General features: G+C 43.2%; 1 protein-coding gene across 2 annotated transcripts in view; it reads left to right on the forward strand.

The window, feature by feature from the left end:
- The window catches only part of CERS5 (ceramide synthase 5), a 38,561-nt gene that overhangs the window by 724 nt on the left and 15,654 nt on the right, over positions 1–22,183 (forward strand). For both annotated transcript variants that reach the window (XM_026659583.2, XM_026659584.2), the window contains exons 2-5: positions 14,505–14,610; positions 17,553–17,683; positions 20,633–20,690; positions 21,219–21,269. In XM_026659583.2, the coding sequence (XP_026515368.1) occupies positions 14,505–14,610; positions 17,553–17,683; positions 20,633–20,690; positions 21,219–21,269 (346 nt within the window). The remainder of the gene's footprint in view (positions 1–14,504; positions 14,611–17,552; positions 17,684–20,632; positions 20,691–21,218; positions 21,270–22,183) is intronic.

Genomic DNA, 22,183 nt, shown 5'->3' on the forward strand with positions numbered 1-22,183 from the left:
TACCCCCTGGACTGACCGGGGACCGGGGCTGAGGAGCCTTCCCCCAGGGTACCCCCTGGACTGACCGGGGACCGGGGCTGAGGAGCCCGCCCCTTCCTCCATAGTGACCCCTGGGGACCGGGCTGGGCACTGCTCTCCTGAGCATCCCCAGGGATCGGCGCTGAGGAGCCAGGACCCCCAGGCACACCCACCCACAACCTCTAGAGCAATGGCTCTCAAACTTTTTTTTACTGGGGACCCCTTCCACCCAGCAAGCCTCTGAGTGCGACCCCCCTTATGAATTGAAAACACTTTTTATATATTTAACACCATTATAAATGCTGGAGGCAAAACAGGGTTTGGGGTGGAGGTTCACAGCTCGCAACCCTCCATGTAATAACCTCGTGACCCCCTGAGGGGTCCTGACCCCCAGTTTGAGAACCCCTGCTCTAGAGAACTGTCCCTGTCCCCAAGAACATCCCTAGGGACTAGAGCTGAGGAATTGGCCCCCCAGTGTACGCCCTCCCCTGGAGAAAGGGCTAGGGAGAACTCTCCATAGAATTTTCCAGCACCCCATAGGGTATGCTCCCAGCTGGCCGGGGAATGCTTTCTAGAGCCCACATAGGGACTAGACCTGAGTGCCCCACAGGATATGCCTAGAGCACCCTAGGAGCAGGGTTGCAGAGAGGTTTCCAGAGCATCTTCCAGCCCAACAGGAACCAGAGCTGTGCATTTCCTGCCCTTGAGGGTTCCACCACTCATCTATGCAGGGGACATCTTCCCCACTAAACTCAGGTGCAGCTCGGGCTCCCAAATCCTCAGGATCAGAGACCTGCATCTTTAGATGTTGTATATCAGGGAATGGGAGAGGTACCTCTAGGTGTGGTACCTGGGGAAATCTGCCTATCAATAAGGGCCAGACAGTGATATTTCCTTATGTACTAGAAATGTTGTGAGAGTTCATAGCCATGAGACACTGGGAGATTTTCAGCTATATGATAGTATTCAAGCCTTATTTGTGTGTGAATTGCTGCCTTCTGACCAGCTAGTTTGTCTAATGCCCTCTGCAGTTCAGAAATACTGTTGATTCTGAGCAGGGTGACAGAATGACATTGATAGAAATTGAAGTCCCCTTTATCCACTGGAAAAATATAGCATGGGCAATAGCAGGGCAAGCTTCCTCCACTCTGCTCTTCCAGTGTATCTCAAATCTGAACGTACACAGGTGTCATTCAGTCCTAGGCCCCTTTTCTCAGACTGCCAATGAGGGAGCCAGGTAGTCCCAACTGTGGCACTAGTTTTTGTGATGGGGGACACCTATCCATGAGAGAGCTGATGGATACCCACCAAACTCACTTTGCACAGGTCACCAAACAGCCTTCAGGTACCTATGGGTACATCTATACAGCAAAAAAAGACCTGGAGTAATGAGTCTCATAGCCTGGGTCCGCTGACTCAGATTCGCCTGTGGGGCTAAAAATAGCAGGCGTAGCATGTTGGGGCTGGAGCCCAGGCCGTGAAATCCAGTGAGCAGATAGGTCTCGGAGTGTGGGCTCCAGCCCGAGCCCAAATGTCTACATTTCTATTTTTAGCCCTGCAGCATAAGCCCTGTGAGCCTGAGTCAGGTGACACAGGCTCTGAGGTTTCGTGCCTCAGGGTTTGTTTTGTTTTGTTTGTTTTTGCTATGTAGAGATGTACCCCACGACTCTTGATCATTGACAACATGGCCGCAGTTTGTGACAATATCTATCCCTTAACCCTTTCATCCTCTCATTAAACTACGCTTATTTGCTGTGGATGTGCTCTTGTGCAGCGCTCCGAGCACAGCACGTATGTATTTGGAGTAATCTCTTGTTTTCACTACTTCTTTCATAGTTTTGATGATCTGAGAAGATGTAGTTTTGACCCTTGTGTTATAACAGGGGTTCTCAAACTGGGGGTTGGGACCCCTCAGGGGGTCGCGAGGTTATTACGTGGGGGGTCATGAACTGTCAGCCTCCACCCCAAACCCCGTTTTGCCTTCAGCATTTATAATGGTGCTAAATACATTAAAAACACTTTTTTATATATAAAGGGGGTTGCACTCAGAGGCTTGCTATGTGAAAGGGGTCACCAGTACAAAAGTCTGAGAACCCCTATGTTATAAAGAGCGTACTCTGACGTGTGTGAAGACAAATGAAGATTCTTAATGATCTCTTCATCCTAATGTCTTGTTGGAGCTGCCAGGTTAGCCGTGTCGGGGACATACTCTATGAAATGTTCAGTCCACACTCGCTAATAAAACACATTTGAAATTGTGTGATATCATCTCTGGATTCTGGATGTGCAAATTAATTTTTTTGCTAATGCTCTGTGAACTTGCCATTCTGTGATGCACTTCCTAGATTTTGGATCTTCTTTACATGCAGTTCAAAGATGGATGTGGGACTTGTGGGGTTTAATTCAAAACATTTATGCAAAAACGTATCTGCACATCTCAATGTGTGATTTAGGATATAGAGACTTCAATTGCTTTTACCACTTGGCCTGCACAACTGTTGGCCAGGCTGAACTGCTTCTTCTGTGTTACAGTTGCTAATAGTGAAACTGTTGTATAGGTTGATACTATTTAGCAATTCTCTTGTTCATTCTCACAGCTCTTTGTTACAGCTTTATCTAGTCTGAAGAAAGGGAGAACTGTGGGTGTAGGAATAGTGTCCTGTGTAAAAACACACACAACCTGAAAGCGTAGAATCTTATTCATATTAGAGTCAACTGCATGAAGAAAGGGAAATGTACTGAACGGTATCCTAAAGTAATTCTTTGAGGTAGCACTCAGTTAGGATTTAAAAAAATCACACACTACACTGTTACCATGTGAGGCTTTCTCACTGAAGGATGTGGGGAGTTGTTTGTCCAATCCCATTTACTCTATAAAACATGAAGCTTAGTCATTTCTCTTGATGCTTGCTTCATGTACAGTAAACCTTAGTTAAGTTTGCATGAAAATAAAATGGAATATTATATAACACTAGAAAATGTACTGCAGGGAGCAGCTTTGAATTTGCAGGGAAATGCACAACATGATCTAGGGCTTTTCCACCTTTGAAGTCTGACATCCAGATCTGTTGATGCTTCAGGCTTGCGATGGTTCAGCAAAGTACTCTGAGAATTAAATTTTCTTTTATTTCAGTGCCTGTAAAGCTAGAAAAATGGTGATTGTAGGCTAACCCAGGATAGTTTCTTCAGACAAGTGAAATGCAATTGCTTACTGCTGTCCTGCTCTTGAATATTTTGAGTGCTTTGTCCATCACTGCATCTGACCAAAGCTAAAGATAAAAAGTGGTTAGCTCTGTCACAGTTTCCTTGTAAAACTCACTTTAGTTAAACTCCTCCTAGTTCCAAGCAAATAATTGCACCCTATGTTGCATCTTGATGATGGGGGACCTGCATATGCCTTAAAAAACATTGGAGTCTCTCTCTTCTCATTAGGGATTCTGATTATTCACAAATAATAGACTTGAAAATGTTCGTTCTTCTCGTCTGGTGCATGAGTTTCCCTGATTGTTTCTCATTGTACAGCCAAGTGCAGGTCAGATTTTATGCATAGGTGACACAGAAGGGGGGTGTTTGGCATTGTTTCCCAAAGGGCTTTTGCACAGGGAGACAACAGAGGGGCACTAACCAGGTCGCTTTGGTTCTTTCAGTAAATAGTTTGATAGAAGACTGATTCGTGGTAGTTAATTTCTCTGTGCAACAAGGGCAAAACCTTTTATTTATGAAAAGGGCTGTAGAAGGTAACTGACTAGGGAACGAGTCAGTTTCCTTTTGTAGACTTTATATGTAAAGTGCTATGGGTGTTGAGCCTACATAAGTAATCTAGGACATCAAAGAAGGGGGGTGGGTGAAGGAGAGAAGCAGAAAAAGGAAAAATATAGAAGAAAATAGAACAAAACAGTAACAGAAAAAGCAACTGTTTTCCCTTCTGACTCTCCCCCCCCTTCTCCCTCCATCCTGCCCTCAAAAAAAAAAAAAAAAAAAAAAAAAAAAGGGGGGGGGGGGGGGGGACGACAAGCATTCCAGAATTCCTTTGCTCTGCCTTCTGAGGCTCCTCTTCTGAAGCATCATGCCATCCAATGCAAAGGACCTGGGGGCACAGTTCCCATCTTAGAGTGCCAGGGCTGGCCCTGGTCAAGTGTCCACACTCAGTAGCAAACAATGACAGGAAACTGTGTGATGGAATGTTCCCTGTTGCAGGGGTCAGGATGGAATCCCTCCTCCTCTTCCCGTGTACAGCACTGAATAACTGGCCCAGGGATATTGGTTTTGGGAAGAAGTGCAGAAGATTATAATTTTCCTTTGAAGCATCAGGTATTAGCTGCTGGCAGAGACAGGGTACCACACTTGATCTAGTACAGGAGCTTCCATGTTAACACTTCTTTCATCATCACCATAACTTCTGGGTTATGTTTCCTGGCTTTGTGGTTCATCTACATCTGAGAGCTTTTCTATATCTTTAATGAATGTTTTCATACCTCTACCCCACTATAGGTCAGGTTTAGTTTGTATTTTGCAAAAGCATATTGTCAGAGACACCGGTCATGCTGATGCCTGGCTTGTTTTTCTAAACTTGCTGCCTATTAATTTCATTGGGTGATCCCAGGTCCTTGTGTTGTGAAGGGGTAAACAACACTGCCTTATTCACTTTCTTCACACCATTCATGATCTTATAGCTCTCTATTATATCCCCCCTTAGTAGTCTCTTATTTAAGATGAACAGTTCCAGTCTTTAATCTCTTCTCATGTGGAAATTGTTCCACACTCCCAATAATTTTTTGTTGCCCTTCTCTGTATTTTTCCAATTCTAATGTACCTTTTTTTTGAGATGGGGTGATCAGAACTGCAGTCACTATTCAAGGTATGGGTGTACCATGGCTTTATATAATGGCATTATAATATTTACTGTTTTATCTATCCCTTTTCTAATGGTTCCTAACATTGTTTTTTGACTGCTGCTGCAAATTAAGCAGCTGTTTTCAGAGAATATCCACAATGATTCCAAGAACTCTTTCTTGAGCTAACAGCCAATTCAGACCCTCATCATTAGTATAGTTGGGACTGTGTTTTCCAATGTACATTACTTTGCATTTATCAACCCTTCCCTCCTCTTCCTCCTCCTAGCTCACCACTTTGAACATGTCATAAATGTTCACATTTATCTAATAAAATCCCATTGTGCACATACCACCTTCCAGGCCTTGGGAATTATTAAATCAAATGGCTTCCTTGACACATAATTGGCAGTAACACTGATGACTCAGAAATTGAACTGTATTTGCAGTTCTTTTGCTTTCTGTGGCTTTCTCCTTCCTCCTCTCATTCCCCCATTCTTTCTTCAGTATTATGAGGAAGTGTGGGTTTTCTTCCTTGAATGATTTGTTACAGCAACACACAAGTTTCTCTTCTAACTGAATGTCATCTTGATGCAGAGAGCAGTTTACAAAAAGATCTGTGAAACTTTAAGTTGACTGTAAACAGGGAGGTGTCCCTAGTGAGCTGGGGAGACCTGCAATGTATTCTTCCTATAATTTGCTCACGCTGATTACTTCAGAATGCATGTAAACTCATAGGTGCTCTTTCAGTTCCTCCAGGGAGCTAAGGGGGATCTGCAGTGTGTTCCTGTCTGGCTAAGAAACCTCCCTGGATTTTTGCTTCACATAAGGCAGTGTTGAAAATTAGTGTCTTGTAAATCATTTACATATCTAATACAGTGAGATTATGAAGGAGAGAGTCTGCACAGAGGCTCAGCCTCTTATCTTGAGAGTGCAATTTGGTAATTGGATCCCAACTGCTGAAAGGTGCATCGGTCATAAATTTTATCTAGGGAAAGTTTTTTGTGTGTATGTCTTTTCTTTCAAGCTGGGGTGGGGACTCAGCAGGCAAAATAGAATGCTGCCCTGTGGGAGGTTGGATTTGGGAAGGAGAGCTCTCCAGAGAAGATATTTGTGCTCTTCAGGAGGAAGAAAAGACAGAATGCAGAACACTCAGACTTTCCAACCTCCATTTTGTCTCCATTTTCTGCCTTGGTTGTCCATCAGGCAGACAGGGAAGGTGGTTGTCTGGATATTTTTGGGAGAGTAGAAAGTTAGACTGGGAATTTGGGTGAGAATTGAGTGAACAAAATATATCTCCAATGGGATGAATCACAATGCCTTGTTAATTCTGAGAATGCTGCCCTGGCAGGTTGCAGAGTCGGTAGGACAGCTCACTGAGGTATTTTGACTTGCCATTGACTTTAAAGGGCTATATTGATACCCCCTTCTCTCCCATTTCTGGAATCCATAGCACCTGGATTGCTGCTGACTGACCTGACCTAGTCTGCATTCACCTTGCGATATGTCTCCTGTAGCGTTAGGGTATGTCTACACTGCAGTGTAAGCTCAGGGTTAGTAGAACTTGAGTTAGCAGACACTGGGTTTGTTAGCGTTGGGCTTGAGTGTCTATGCTCATTTGTAACCCCAGGTTAGGAGTAGTTGAATTTGGGTCCCAAACTGGGTGTCCAGTTTATCCCCCTGGGGTCCAACCACCCATATCCTAGACTTCCTAGTGCCCTCCCAATATGTGGTCACTCTAGCCTTTTGTTCGAGGGAAAACTTGACTGTCCAGCTGATGAATATAGCCAGCCTGTGGGATTGTAGAATACTTTTAGTGGACTCCCAGAGCATGAATCTAGTGGGGCTAGGTCTACACTGCAAAGCAACAGGGTTTGAACCCTGGACATCAGCTTGACTCAGGCTCAGACCTTCCACTCCTGTGGAGTCCTAGGATCTGGATTAGCATGATTTGTGCATAGATGGAGAGGTTAGGCTTGAGCCTGAGTTCAAATCCTGGGCTTACGTTGCAGTGTAGACATACTCTTAGAGAGAGAGGCAGACAGAATAGTTGTTCAGATACTTTTCCACATGCTGAAACTTCAGGCCCCTGGAATGCTTTTTGCCAGTATTGGGCAAGTTACTAACATCTAAGTTTCCCTATCTCTAAAATGGGGTTAATGATACTTGGTATGCTTTGTAATGTACTTTGAAATCCTCTAATGAAAAGTGCTGTTCAAGTTCAAAGTCTGAAGATCACTGCACTTGTGCTCTGCAGTGACCTGTTATTGATGCCATCTCTAGGTGTGGGTTGAGTTTATTGCAGATTGTAGTATGGATCTTGTAATATACAGTTTGCTAGCATTTGTCAACAATAAATGCATTGTACAGAAGTTGACAACCCAATTCACAAGTACAGATTCCTGATATCTGACCTAAAATCTAAGTTGCATTGCTCTCTCCATAGTGAGAGTTGATTGCGTATTAGATTTATTGCTTTTGTGTTCAGCCTTCAAAGCAATCATGCTCAAATGAGTGATAAGTAATTCAACTCAGGGAATGTTCTGTGGATTGTAAGCAGACAGGAGTTCTTTGGGAATGGCGGGCAGGAGGACCAGGGGCATTTCTAAAACATTTAGTCTTGATCTTTCACCCAGTCCACATGATGATGATGATGATTTTACTTAAGTTTCCTCCACTTAATACCTTACAGCTGTGCAGCAGAATTAACAACACAATTAGTACACACAAACAGAGAAACAGCTCCATTAAAACTCAAATAATCAGTTGACTGGACCTGTAAATGGTGAGAGGAAAAATAACAAATATGGGACAAACAATAGTTAAATTAAAAATCATTGTTTGTAGTAGAGCATCATCTTGAGGTATTTAAGAGTGGAAAGTTGGACTGAGACAGATCTCGGGGGTGGGGGGGGGGGAGAAAGTCCCACATCCACCATAGCAAAGGTGCATCTGCCTGCCAACCTGAGATGCAATGGCGAGAAAAGTGAAATGCAGGCCTTTCAAGAGTGACTAGTGATTTTGGGTGTCCAACTTGAGGTGCCTTAAAAGAATTTCAGAAAGTGCTGAGCTCCTGCCCTCTAATCAGCTGCCTTAAAGGTGTCTCAAGATGCGTGCACAAAATCACTAGTTTCTCTTTAAAAAAATCTTGGCCGTTATTTGACCCCCTGGATCAAGATTCCAGGAGAAAGTCTTTAATGTATCTGAGGCCTATAAAGTTTAGGGCTGTAAAAATGAAACAAAAAGAAAACAAGTGTCAAATTACAATCATTCTCTCCACCTTTATAGGCACCTATTGTAAAGAATGCAGGCCCAGTATTGCTTAAACTAATGAGCAGACATGTTGCTACCTTTTGAGCAAGCTGCAGGTGATGGAGGTTCCTTGCTCAGAGTTGCAGTAATTGTCTTGAAGCTAAATGCTGCTGTTACAAGGTTGTAATGGGATATAGTGCTAAGGTTGTGCAAATTGTGAATCTGAAAATCCACTCTTGGCGCCCAGGGAACATTCTAAAGTGACATCAAGATTTTTGAGCTTGCTCCCACAGAGTCCCCTTAAGTGGGAATGTATGAGGATGTTCTCTTTACCTCGACAACCTCTACCCAGTAGCAAGACTGGTTTTCTCAGGGTTGAGAGAAACTTATTCAACTGGCAAAACAGAGACCGTACTTGGAGCCATAGATCAAGAAAAATATAACAGCCTGCGGATAATATTTATTCTACTTTTAATTATGGTTACGCATCAAATATGCCCACCCTGGACAGGAAATTGCTAGCAATAGCCATGTTGGAAGATGGTTGTCAGTCGCAGTTCTGGTTGAAAACACTGTTGCTAGCAGAGTTAATATAGTATAGACAGAGCCCAAATACACTCTCTTAAAAGTGATGATGAATTCCACAGCTGTCACTGAGTTTCCCACCTGTTTCTTAGGCTTTGTCTACACTACCTCGCTTTTAGCGACACGGCTGTGCCGCCATAGCGGTGCTGCTAAAAGGCGCACAATGTAGCTGCTGTTTGTCAGCAGGACAAAGCTCTCCTGCAGACAGAAAAGTCCACCACCACCCCACGAGTGGCAGCGGCTTTGTCGGCAGGAGAGTGCTGCTGCCAACAAAGCGCTGTTCACACCGGCACTTTTCGTTGGTAACACTTTTGTCGTTCAGGGGGGATGATTTTTAACACCCTTGAACGACAAAAGTTTTGCTGACAAAGTTCCAGTGTAGACAAAGCCTTAGACACAGCCTGCCTCTACTGCTGTCTGTACCCCGTTTGCTTGTGTTGCTTCTCATCCATGTGCATTTTGCTATGCACCCAGCATTCCTTTATTGCTGCTATGTACGTTTTCTGTGTGCTTGTCTGAGCAAGCCAACGTCTGTTACATTCATAGCCTGGAGCAACCTTTTATTACTTCTAAATAGTCATCTTACCTTCTGATATTTTTTTTTTAAATCAGCTGTGTTTTCCCTAGGCCATTTGGAAAAAAAAAATTACCTTTGTTTTCAAAGAATTCAACTATCCAGGAATATCCTGGTATGAAGTTTTAGTAACAAAAGAATAACATGGCTGTCAGCTTAAAGTTATCACCATCAAAACAATAATTTTTATCCCTTATCTATGCATCTTTCTATTAAGAGGTAGTTAGTAATTTAACAGTTTGATTTCTCTGCCCGCCCCCAATGCATCAGATCGAGTTTTAAAATAATAATAATAATAATTCCACGACAACGACAGTGGTGAAAATATTTGAGACCCATGTAAGATTGAAACCAATATTTGTCTCCACTTATTTGAGCCCACCTTACTGTTTTCTCCTTAAAAAAAAAAAATCTGAAATAAAAAAAAAAAAAATCCTAACCTAACCAAATGTATATGTTGATAGACAATAAACTGAGGAGGAGTCAAGATCTTTAACCTTAGCTTTGGCTTAGTTCTAATCAAAGATCTGCAGGTAACATACCACAAAATGAAATAAAAACACTTGAGATCTTAAGGTTCCATGTATATGCTATATAGCCACAGTTGTAACTAGCTCGTTATTTGTCTAACATCTCTTCATCCCACTGAAGAGGACAGCTGAGGACGATCAGATCAGAAGGTTGGTATGTTCCAGCAAGAAACAGTTTTTCCATAAGGATTTGATATAGATCATGACTGCTCTGCTGGAGCCATTCTAAATTGGGCAAATACAAATGGCATGTATTTGCCCTAATGCAGCTGTTGCTGTTTGTTTTGTTCCATCCTAGAATACTCAAGGAGCTGACTGAGGAGATATTTGAGTCATTAGCAATTGTCTTTGAAAAGTCATGGAAGACAGGAGACATTCCAGAAGCCTGGAAAAGGGCAAATCTAGTGCCCATCTATAAAAAGGGAAAGAAGGACAACCCGGGGAATTACAGGCCAGTCAGTTCTGTACCTGGAAAGATAATGGAGCAAATAATTAAGCAATCAATTTGCAAACACCTAGAAGATAATAAGGTGATAAGTAACAGTCAGCTTGGATTTGTCAAGAACAAATTGTGTCAGACCAACCTGATAGCTTTCTTTGACAGGGTAACAAGCCTTGTGGATAGGGGGGAAGCAGCAGATGTGGTATATCTTGACTTTAGTAAGGCTTTCGATACTGTCTCGCATGACCTTCTCATAAACAAACTAGGGAAATACAACCTAGATGGAGCTACTATAAGGTGGGTGCATAACTGGTTGGAAAATCTTTACCAGAGAGTAGTTATCAGTAGTTCACAGTCATGCTGGAAGGGCATAACGAGTGAGGTCCCACAGGGATCGGTTCTGGGTCACCAAAGTATCCACAGTGACCTTTCCAGTGGAGGTGCGGTCACCACTGAGTATCACGTCCAGTTCTTTGTAGAACCAGCAGCTCGTGGGCGCAGCACTGGAGCGGCGGTTTGCCTCCCATGCCTTGTGGTAGGCGTTCCACAGCTCCTTCACTTTGACGCTGCACTGCAGTGTGTCCCAGTCATGGCCCCTTTCTGTCATGCATCATGAAATCTGTCTGTAGGTATCATAATTCCTATGGCTGGAGCGCAGCTGGGATTGGACAGCCTTCTCTCCCCAAATGCTGACAAGGTCCAGCAGCTCGGCATTCTCCAAGCGGGGGATCGCCTGGTGTATGGAGCAGGCTTGGGCACCTGGAAAGATGCGCTGAGACCACTGCATGCGTCACTGAGCAAACAGGAAGGGGACTGTCAAAATTCCCAAGGAATTTAAGGAGTTGGGCTCACGGTTGGTCACCTTAGGGCAGGGCAGTAGAGTTCAAATCGATGACTAGAGAGGCAAGAACAGGCATTGTGGGACACCTCCTGGAGGCCAATCGCAGCACTGCAATTGACCAGGATGTCTGCAGTGGCACTGCGGCGCTGTAGCCCCGGCGCAGAAAGCTGTATGCCTCTCGTTGGGGTGGGTTTTTTTACTGCACAGTTTCTGCGCACTAAGTGGCTTGGCAGTGTGTACAGCTCAGGAGTTGCACTGTAGAAAGCTGCTTTACTGCACAGAAACTTGCCAGTGTAGACAAGGCCCAGGTATTTTCAAAAGTAATGGCACTACAAAGGCTTCAGCACTTAGTTTAGACATTCACACCTATGTGAGCTTTTGTTTTTCAGGCCCTCCTTTGTGAGTGACATACGCTGACTAAGGCAATGTCTATGCTATGAGTGCTACAATGGCACTGCAGTGGCACCATAGTGTAGACTCTTCATACAATGATGGAAGGGGTTTTTGCAGCGCTGCACGAATTCCACCCCCCTTAATGGTGGTAACTAGGTCAACAGAAGCATTCTGCAGCAGGGGTAGGTTGGCATGATTTTGCTCAGGAGGTGAATTTTCCACACCTCTGAGCATCATAGCTATGTCAACCTAACTTCTAAGCATAGACCAGGCCTAATGTTCGTATTTAGTAGCTCAGCTGGTGTCGACAATGATGAGGATTGTAGTGTATGCCAGGGTTTGTCTTCACTGTCATGTTAACTCTAGTTATAATTAGTGTTGCCCCCAACTTGAATCTTATCAACGTACAAAAACCCTTAAACTGAGTATGGTGATGCTTTTAACTAGAGTTTGCTGACCCATCGGAGTACAGAGTACAACTTAAGTCAGCACAGCATGTCATCTGCTAACACAGTCACTGTGCCACTTGAGTTTTATTTAGCAGTGTTGCTGGTCTCACTCGTTATCTACACTTGAGTTAACTCTGCAGTGAAAAGGTACCCTATGGCTTCAACATCACTTAAGAATTTGCCCCATTCAATTAATTTGAATATTTACATTGGTGTTTTTATTGCTGTCTGTTTTTGCTTAGGGTTTTTATTATCTGTTTATCTGGGTAAAAAATAAGCATCATCATAATCTCTGGACCAGAGGAAATACTGCATTTTAGGCTTTATTTATAAAATAGGGGCAGTGTTTATTAATAGTCAACTCTCCTTAGACTCTGCAGAGACTCTTAGACTGTAGGGAGGGAGCAACCTTTTAGCTCCCATATCTAGAGGTCTTTAATTCAGTGACAATTCTACATGCCTCTTCCAGCCAGGAAGCAGCAGAGGCTCAGGGACTGTTTACTTTTTCCTGGTGCTTGAGTTGAAAGGGAGAGTCATGAATGACCCTTCTTCCTGTTGCGAAAGCTATTGTTCCATTTACTGTGATAGTTCAGAATCTTCTCCAGATTATCTGCGGAGTTTCAATGCATGTTTTCAAACTGACTTTCTCTAGAGCAGTGTGTGGAGAAGAACGGGAAAGATCATAGAAAATAAAACTGGAAGGGACCTCGAGAAGTCATCAAGTCTAGCCTCTTGCTCTGAGTCAGGATCAAGTAACTCTAGAACCATCCCTGACAAGTGTTTGTCCAACGTGCTCTTAAAAACCTTCAATGATGGGGATTCCACAACCTTCCTTGGAAGCCTATTCCAGAGCTTAACTACCCTTATAGATAGTTAGAAAGCTTTTCCTAATATCTAACCTAAAATCTCCCTTTCTGCCGGTTAAGCCCTTTACTTCTCATCTTACCTTCAGTGGACATGAAGAACAATTGATTAGTCCTCTTTATAAAAGCCTAACATATTTGAAGACTGTTGTCAGGTCCGCCCTGTTAGAAGTTACCATTTAAGTAATGAAGAAACCCTGTTTTTTGTTTACACTTGGTGACTTGTTGTCATATGTTAGAAATAAAACCTCTTCTCTATCAGTAAAACTAAATTATTTTGGTAGATTGGAATCTCCACATTGGACAGGAACAACCTGACATTAATACAGTACTCTTCCCTGTTTATGACAAGCTCTCTCTGGGATTGTTTAAGACTCTTCTCAGTCATCCTTCTTTCTTCTGGAGCAAGACCACCTCTAAACTGGAAATCTTGTCCCTAGAGGGAGGATGATATTAAATAGACCAGAACTGAAGTGGATATTAATTGAACTGGGACAATACCCCTGCATGGGGGCGGGAGGGGGGAGAGGAGAGGTTAAATTCAGTAGTGTCTGTAAAGTACTTGGAGGCCTGTGCTGGCAGGCACTATATTGATGCATGCATGTTTTGGTCAGAGTCTACATAATAATATTCTACAAGAATGATGTTCTGAAGGATGCCTTGCTTCTTTGGGCACCAATTGCAGCATCTTCATCTGAAAAAGTAGTGTGTCTGCACTCCTCTTGCAGACCAGAAGGTGCTTTTCAGAGTGTCACAGCAACGGAAAGGAGGGTGCTCAGAGTTGTGAGGGACCTACTCAAGTTTTCAAGATTAACTACATGCCTCTCCCTCTCTTCATGACCTTTTAGGTATATACTTCTACCCCAGACTTTACGAGCAACTTCTTCCTTTTCTTTCTTCCTATCATTTTCCAGGATTATGTGGCTTCTGTTTTAGAGAGTTATGGATTATTGGGTGTTGGTTTTAAAATGGTGGTGATGTATACCTTTATTCACTGGACTCCAGGCTCTTTACAAACTTTAATTCGAGCCTCACTACATCCATGGCAGGCAGAGCTGGGGAAATGAGGCAGTTTGGCAGAGCTGGGAATAGAAACCAGGTTTCCCAATTCCCAATCCTATGTCTTAACCACAAGGCCATCTTTACCCTCTTCTTCCTTAAGGAGTACTCTCAAATTCTCTAACACTTGTCCCATATGTTACAATTATGTAGCCATTCAGAAGCATTTCAAACTCTAAAATTTAAATAAAAAAACTCTGGTTCAAATAAGTTGTCTGCTCCCTCCATTTCTAGAGGTGCTTCTTCCAGATCGCAGGTGAGAAACATTAGTGAGGAAGCTTGTCCTGCTGCAGCTGCACTAGTTCTGTGAATGTACAGCAAACCTCGGTCTGCAGGGCTCCATCTAGCATCTCTCATAAGCACTAAAACCCTCTGCTGACAAGGATAAAAATGCTATAATACAAACTCACCAAAGAGACTATCCCGTAACCCTCTGCCCCATGTGTTCTCACTGCATTACTCTGTTCCTTGGCATTGGCAGAAGGAAATCCTGGGGCCAGTGATTATACAGTACCAGCTTGAAAAAGGTTGCATTGGGCAAAAGGGGTGCATCTCTTGAAAAGTGTGTTTGGGGTATTTGTGACCATTCAGAGCCAAGATAATTTAGTCACAGAGAAGGGGAATTAATTTCTTATTTTAATTGGACTCTTCCTTTTGGACTTTCAGGTTTATTGCCAAACCATGTGCCATAAAGCTTGGCATTCAAGACAATGGACCTCACAGAGCTCAGCCCAATGCAATTCTAGAGAAAGTGTTTACATCCATCACTAAGGTAAGTCACTCTTCAGGTTCTGAGAGAGGTTCAGGCACATAAATGAGAACTGGGCCTCTCTTCTTTTGTCGCCTTAGGGAAATACACTTTGCAGCTCACATAACTCTCTGATTGGAATTTGTGTACAAAAAAATACCGGTTTCTCTTAGTAACTTTTGCTCCTTGCTTTAGTTCACATATGACTGTGTCCACCTCCTTTCCTGTTTCCTGCAGTGACTTTAGTTCTGTCTGTGCTTGAGCCACAGTATTGCAAGCAGAAGAGTGGTTTGATGTGAACAAAGTGAGAACGTGAGTTCTTTCAGGCCCCTGAATTTCTGTACAGAGTGTAACTCTCAAATTTCCAATATTCACTAAGAGATTCCCCTGTATTTTTCACTCTCTCCTTAGAAGTTACCACTCTCTTCCTTGGGGACCATTCTTGTGCTGGTCTTGCTAGTCAGTCCCACAGATGCCTTCTTCAGATTACTTCTGCAGACTTGGATAGCTTATCACTACAGAAATCTAGTTGTAGAAAGAAAGCAGTTCAATAATAAATGCTAACAGAAGAGTCCCGTTGAGGGATAGACTATTGAATGTTGGCAGTAGATTTTCTTCTGGTTATTCTGTTGCAAAAAAGGCGAACATCATTCTGAGATGTATTAGCAAGAGTGTTGTAAGCAAGACACGAGAAATAATTCTTCCACTCTACCCTGCGCTGATTAGGCCTCAACTGGAGTACTGTGTCCAGTTTTGTACACCACATTTCAGGAACGATGTGGACAAATTGGAGTGAATCCAGAGAAGAGCAACAAAAATGATTAAAGGTCTAGAACTCATGACCTATGAGGGAAGATTGAAAAAAAATAGGTTTGTTTAGCCTGGAAAAGAGAAGACCGAGGGGGGACATAACAGTTTTCAAGTATGTAAAAGGTTGTTACAAGGAGGAGGGAGAAAAATTTTTGTTCTTAACCTCTGAGGATAGGACAAGAAGCAATGGGCTTAAATTGTAGCAAGGGTGGGTTAGGTTGGGCTTTAGGAAAAACTTCCTAACTGTCAGCTTGGTTAAGCGCTGGAATAAATTGCCTAGGGAGGTTGTAGAATCTCTATCATTGGAGATTTTTAAGAGCAGGTTAGGCCAACACCTGTCAGGAATGGTCTAGATAATACGTAGTCCTGCCACGAGTGCAGGGGACTGGACTAGATGACCTCTCAAGGTCACTTCCAGTCCTGTGGCTGAGAGGAATCATAGAATCACTCTTTCATTTGAATATCTGCCTGTTATGCTGTTTCACTATTGAATGACTGAATCTTGCAGGTTGTCCATAATTTCTTGAATACTGACTGTTAAACTGATAAAATCACAGACTCCCGTGTAAGGAAATAAAACAGAGACTTCTATATTCAGATATGGTAACATTGCCAGGTGTTCTGGGAGAGAAGCTTCTTAGTGAGTGCAATGGAAGACATTAAAGTGTCCCCAGTAAAAGCTAGTCTCATTGGAGCTTAACGTGGTCTATTATGCAGCCTGAGTTGCAGATAAGTAGAAGGAGATTTGTGGTTTGCCAGTGTTAGGGAGGAAGCTCGTGTATCAGTGTCTTTGAAAGTAATGTTGAAAATGAAACACGCACCCAAGAGCGGGGACTGCGCTGTTCAGAACTTAAACAAAACTTCATTTGCCTGGACTACTATAGCTACTTAAATACTATTGGCTTAGATCTGAGGAATCAGCATAGAGGATGACATTGATGTGGAAAAAATTTACCACCTCTTCTGAAACTAGTGTTCTATAAAACAAGCCTTATGACTTTTCCTTTTAGATGAGGGCATCTGCACTCCCAATGCAGAAACATCCTTTCCAGGTAGCCCAAGCCCCTAAAGCCTACATGAAAGAGAAAATGGGTGTGATGGAATTGCGGGAAGGTGGCAGTAGTTCTTGCACTTCACCCTTAGAGCAAAGATTTTTCTGTCATTCAAATTATATTGAACAGTGTGCGGTGGCCCTCTTTGCTAGTTCAACACTCTGCATATCAGTCCGGTTTTGTAGGTAAACGTAAGTTGTGAAACCTGTTTAGCTTCTTTCGGTTGTAGCAGTTCCCTGGCAGAGCTTATTAAAAGGACTAAAACTAACTTGACCTACCTCAGCAGTGGTCATTTGTAAAGGTTTAGTTCATTTTGTCTGCTCTTCTATACTAACTCATGTCACTATTTATTTAAAAAAACAAAATCTATACCAGTGAAGACCCCAGTCAGAGATTGGGTTATTAAGTATCATATTGTACCTATGAGAGAATTCTGTTATATTTGTGAAGTTACAAACAGCAATCTACAGAAATGTCAACATCTGTGTATTATGCCTGTGGAATTCATAAACACTTAAGATTGGCCAAATCTGAGCCCTTATTTCAAATCAAGAGACGTTGTCATGTCATGACTATGCACTCCTGCTACCCTAGGGGGATTCAACTCTGACTATTCATATCAGTGGAATGCTCAAGCTTTTATGCAGATTTCTGCTGATAGACCAGACCAGCTTGCTAAAAATTCCCTATGTACTATACTGTGGAATGCTAGTTAGCTGGTAAATTGTTTCCTGTGTATCAGTGCTGCTGTTGGGAGAATTGGAGGAGGAATAGGGGAGGAAACGTTGAACCCACTTACTTTTAAATGTATCTGAATTCTTGTAATGGTGGGTAATGTGTGTGTGTGAAGGCTAAACGTGAATATAATTTTTTTTTTTACTGGTTAGAGTTCAACAGATTTCTCCTTCTAAAATTGAATTTTTAGCAGATTACACCTTTCCTAGCATGATTTTTCATTCTCTGTCTCTACATCTCAATTTTGTGACAAAGGTCAGGTTTAGAGAGGAAATGTCTCAGACAGAAGATTTGGGAGCGAAAGAAGTCTCTGTGGAAGATTGGGGAGGCAGAAGAAATGTCTGACTTTTTTGTTTCATTTCTTCTCAGTGTCCAGATGGAAGAAGGTTAGAAGGTTTGTCAAAGCAGCTAGACTGGGATGTTCGAAAGATCCAGCGCTGGTTTCGCCATCGTAGGAACCAGGACAAACCCACCATCCTCACTAAGTTTTGTGAGAGCATGTAGGTTTGTGCAGAGCCCAAAATATGGCCTCAGTTCAAGCTCCAGTTGCGTGTTGTATTTTAACTGAAATTTTTGAATTTTTAATGTAATTTGGTGTCTTTCGGTGCTATGGGAAGTGTAAAGATGTGCGTGCATCTCCTTGTCAGGATACAATGTTGCATGGGTTTTTGTCCCTGGTGTCCCCTGCAGGTTGTCTGTCTTTGGATGCCACTCAGTCTTCCGTCTGAGAAGCAGCTAGGTCAGCCTCCTTTCAGGCGAACAAAATGTCCAACTGTAGTTCAAAGTCCAAAAAACCCCCCAGTCTGTGGGCCCTGTGCTCAACTTTTCCTGGAGTTCCACTGCCTTTACTTGGCTCTGGTATCAAGTACACGAGCCTCCAGCAGTCTCTGGCCCTTCAGCATTTCCCAGGATTCCCCTTTCCTGTCTGCTCTCTGCAGCTTCTCTCTAGACTGAATCCTCTCCTCCTATTGATAACTGAACAGTCACCCAGGTCTTATCACCTGATCCTTCTTTAGTCCAACCCTCTCTTGCTGACAAGTAACTAATTAGTGCCAGGTGGAGTGACTGTGCCTAACTGGCCTTTAACTCTTTCTCACAGGTGATGGGGGGGTTCACTCCATCACAGGGAGAAAAATGCCAACCTAACAAGTTTCCACCCAGACCAATAGAGAGAAAATTAGACTGGGTTTTAGCATGCTGTTATATCAATTGATATGTGTGCCATGAGAGACCAGGACAGCTCTACAAGAATATTTATGGTCTCAATGGCCAATGATCCCTTTCTAAGAGAGGCTTGCATAGTGGACCATATTTCTCATGCAGATGGTAACACTTCACCTTGTGTATTCAACTGAGTAACTCCCCTCAAGACAAGGGTGAGCTGTCTGGACAGTCTGATTTCCTAGACAAGACACTTTCCTGAACTAACTTCGTGGCTTAGGCAATGGCACATGTTGTATGGACACTTTCTGGATTCTTGTTCCATCTCACTCTCACTTCAGTTCATTATCTTGCTCTTTGCTTCTTTCTGTCTAGGTCAGGGGTCGGCAGCCTTCGGCACGCAGCCCATCAGGGTAATCCGCTGGGGGGCCGCGAGACATTTTGCTTACGTTGACTGTCTGCAGGCACGGCTCCCCGCAGCTCCCAGTGGCCGTGGTTCGCCGTTCCCGGCCAATGGGAGCTGCGGGAAGCAGCAGCCAGCACGTCCTTGCAGCCCGCGCCACTTCCCGCAGCTCCCATTGGCCGGGAATGACAAACCGCGGTCCTTGGGAGCTGCGGGGGGCCATGCCTGCAGACAGTCAACGTAAACAAAATGTCTCGCAGCCCGCCAGCGGATTACCCTGATGGGCCGCGTGCCAAAGGTTGCCGACATCTGGTCTAGGTACTTACATGACCCCCCATTGCTGTAGTTTCTGAACACCTTTCCCTGCTCCTTCTTTGGTGGTTTCTCTTTCCCAATCACTTCCTTAATATCCTCATGTAATTCTTACCCAACATTCCCCCTCCTCCCCCTGCAAGTAAAGCTTTATATACTTAGAGGCACCCGATAAGATGAACAAATAGGAATGGGAGGAGGACTTCCCCTATATCTGTCTTAATTGGCTTGCAAGTGTAGTTTGAAACATGTTATGTGTACTAGGGCATCTGCTATGTGCCTACTGTCACATTTCAGGGCAACTGCACCTGTATTTCCCCTTAGTTGTCCAGCAGTGGCACCCACTGTCAGGCTTCTGGCCCTCTAGCCATTGCCTTTCTTGGGTGGAGATCCTCATCTGTCACCTCCTTGACCAGAATATTTCCAGGCTGAAGAGTTCCCTGCCTTCACTGTGTGTTTTTTCCAGCCTAAGCAGGCCCGCTTAGCTTCTCCCTTTAGAGTTGATACACAGTGTAATTGCAGACAGTTATAAGTTACCACACAGGACTTCCTCTGCAGGTCTATTTAATTCTTAGGTTAAAAGCACTACAGAGAAAACATTAAAATCAATAGAAGTACCTACAGTCATGCTAATAAGCTTACCAGAGATCACCCCAACTGGCTCTAACATGGCGTCTGGCAGGTGAATCCTTCAGACCCCAAAGGGCTCTCTCGTGGTCCTAAGTTCATAACAGCTTTAGCTCAGAACTAGCAAGCAGTCTTATGGGGTCTCAGTAGGCCAAGTCCTTCCAACCCTTTCCTAGGTCCCAGAGGTCCTGTCCAGTTTTTGGATCACAAGGAAGGCCCTGAGTGAGGTTCAATTCAGGCTCCTTATTGAAAAAACTGTGTTTTGTCTGTTGGTCCCTGGAGAATCCAGATTGGGTCTTTGACCTGTCCTCCTATAACAAGGGATCATCAGACAGTAGGTCCCTTCCCTCAGGGCGAAGCCTCAAAGGCTGAGTCTGTACAATTCCATATCACACACATTGTCCCAGGAAGTGTTTGAAGTTACAATCTCTGGGAAGGGTTAGGATTAGTCAGTTCCCTAGAGAAGTTGCATACAATTCCACAATAACACACACATAATTTCTTTTTAAATACAGTGGACTCCAAAGTATTGAACTTAATTCAATAATGTTAATCTCTAATTCCATAAGGTTTGTCCAGGGTATTGTCATATATATTGCACTAGATCACAATGGTTTCTTTAGAGTTGCTGCCTTAGCATATGTACATACTGAGATGTATAACTTGGCATTAACCTTGGTATGTATTTCCAAGACAATCTGTAGACTTTTTTGGAGCTATGCTGTTTAATATTTTTATTTTGATGGACAGATATTCCAAAGGGCAATATCAGTCAATTTGCCATGTATGGAGAATTACACAGTAGTGGGTGAAAACTCCACTCCTGTAACTGCCAAATTCGGTTCCATTTATAATTATTCCAGTTTTTGCTATACAAACATTAACCATACAATGCTCATTTAACTTCAAACGTTTAATTTTTTCCCTTTCTCATTTCCATTCACAGGTGGAGGTTTATGTTTTATTTAAGTATATTTTCTTATGGACTCAAATTTATCTGGTCGGTGAGTTCAGTTTGTGTGTTTTTTCTTTCTCTGCTTGCTCTGAGTGACATAATATGGGACTAAAATAGCAAGAGTTCAGTGGCCTTAGATCTTCCTTATGCTTCCTAGTCAGGACCCTTGTGTATTTTAATTTAGAGTCATGCCTTCACAAAACAGGAAAGGCTGTCAGAAATGCTAGATGACTCTCTTCTCTGATGCCAAAACAGGATGGGCCTGTCCACTCTTAAGCAGACTCTGTTTTCTCACTTGCAAGGACATAGATCCATCTCTCTGGACTGTCTTCGCACAGAGCTCTGCAAAGCTCTACATTTCCACTTTGAATTTTTATGTGCACAGTGGCATGTGATTGCATGCAAAAAAATGGCTTTCATCTCTGTGAAACCCCAGAATAAATGTAGCTTGGACCAAAGAAGCAAGGTGAAGACCTTTGAAATAGTATTGTGGTAGGGATGAAGTGATTTAATTGGCCAAAACCAGAGCATATGGGGAGAAAAATGCTAGTAAGATAATCTCTTCTTTTCACTCTAGTCACCCTGGTTTTGGGACACACGACAATGCTGGTACAACTACCCTTTTCAAGTAAGATATATATTTACCAATTCAAGGAGGATAGGTCCCATCAATGGCTATTAGCCAGGATGGGCAGGGATGGTATTCCTAGCCTCTGTTTGCCAGAAGCTGGGAATGGGCGATGGGGATGGGTCACTGGATGATTACCTGTTCTGTTAATTCCCTCTGGGGCCCCTGGCATTGGCCACTGTCGGAAGACAGGACACTGGGCTAGATGGACTTTTGGTCTGACCTAGTTTGGCCGTTTTTATGTTCTTATGTGTGATGCTCCTGTTTTCTGAAGTCCCTCAGTTTTGAGAACTGATCCCTTTGCATGTCTCCAATGTTGTTCCATGTGAAATGGTATCACATTAAATTTGTGAGATCTAAATGCCTCTCACTGCCCATAGAGCAGATGCAGTACAGGCTGCAACAAGGTAAACTTCTAGTCCATAAGTTACTGCTCTGCTCAGGAAATTTCACCTCTGAGTGTGGGGGCAGAGTTCTTCCCTGGCCCATGCAGTTCTTGGCCTTTGAGCTCAGACTGCTCACAAGAGGGTAGTTGTGATGTGGTATTTTTCATGGTGTAGACACTGGTTCATCAAACTGGACTGATCACCAGCTCATATATTTTAAAACAAATTTCCCTATCTGGTACTTAGATTATTAAAAGTAGAGCAATTTTACAAATGTAATTATATCCGTCACCATTAATTGCAGTTTTCTTTTTGCACTTCATTCAGCTCAGATAATTGTAGACAGCCAGTCAGGTTCCCCTCCTTGTTCTTCTACTTCAACAGGAGGCCACAGTTCTTAGGTTGCAAACACTGAAAGGGAATTTTATTCCTTTAAAAATAAATCTAAACCATAGACCTCTGTTGATTAAACCTGTTTTTTACAAAACATAAATTTGGGACCTTTAACTTACCCCTCTTCTACCTCCA

Source organism: Terrapene carolina, unplaced genomic scaffold (genome assembly GCF_002925995.2).
Source record: "Terrapene carolina triunguis isolate 2854851 unplaced genomic scaffold, T_m_triunguis-2.0 Scaffold641, whole genome shotgun sequence".
In the NCBI taxonomy this organism is placed as follows: domain Eukaryota; kingdom Metazoa; phylum Chordata; order Testudines; family Emydidae; genus Terrapene; species Terrapene triunguis.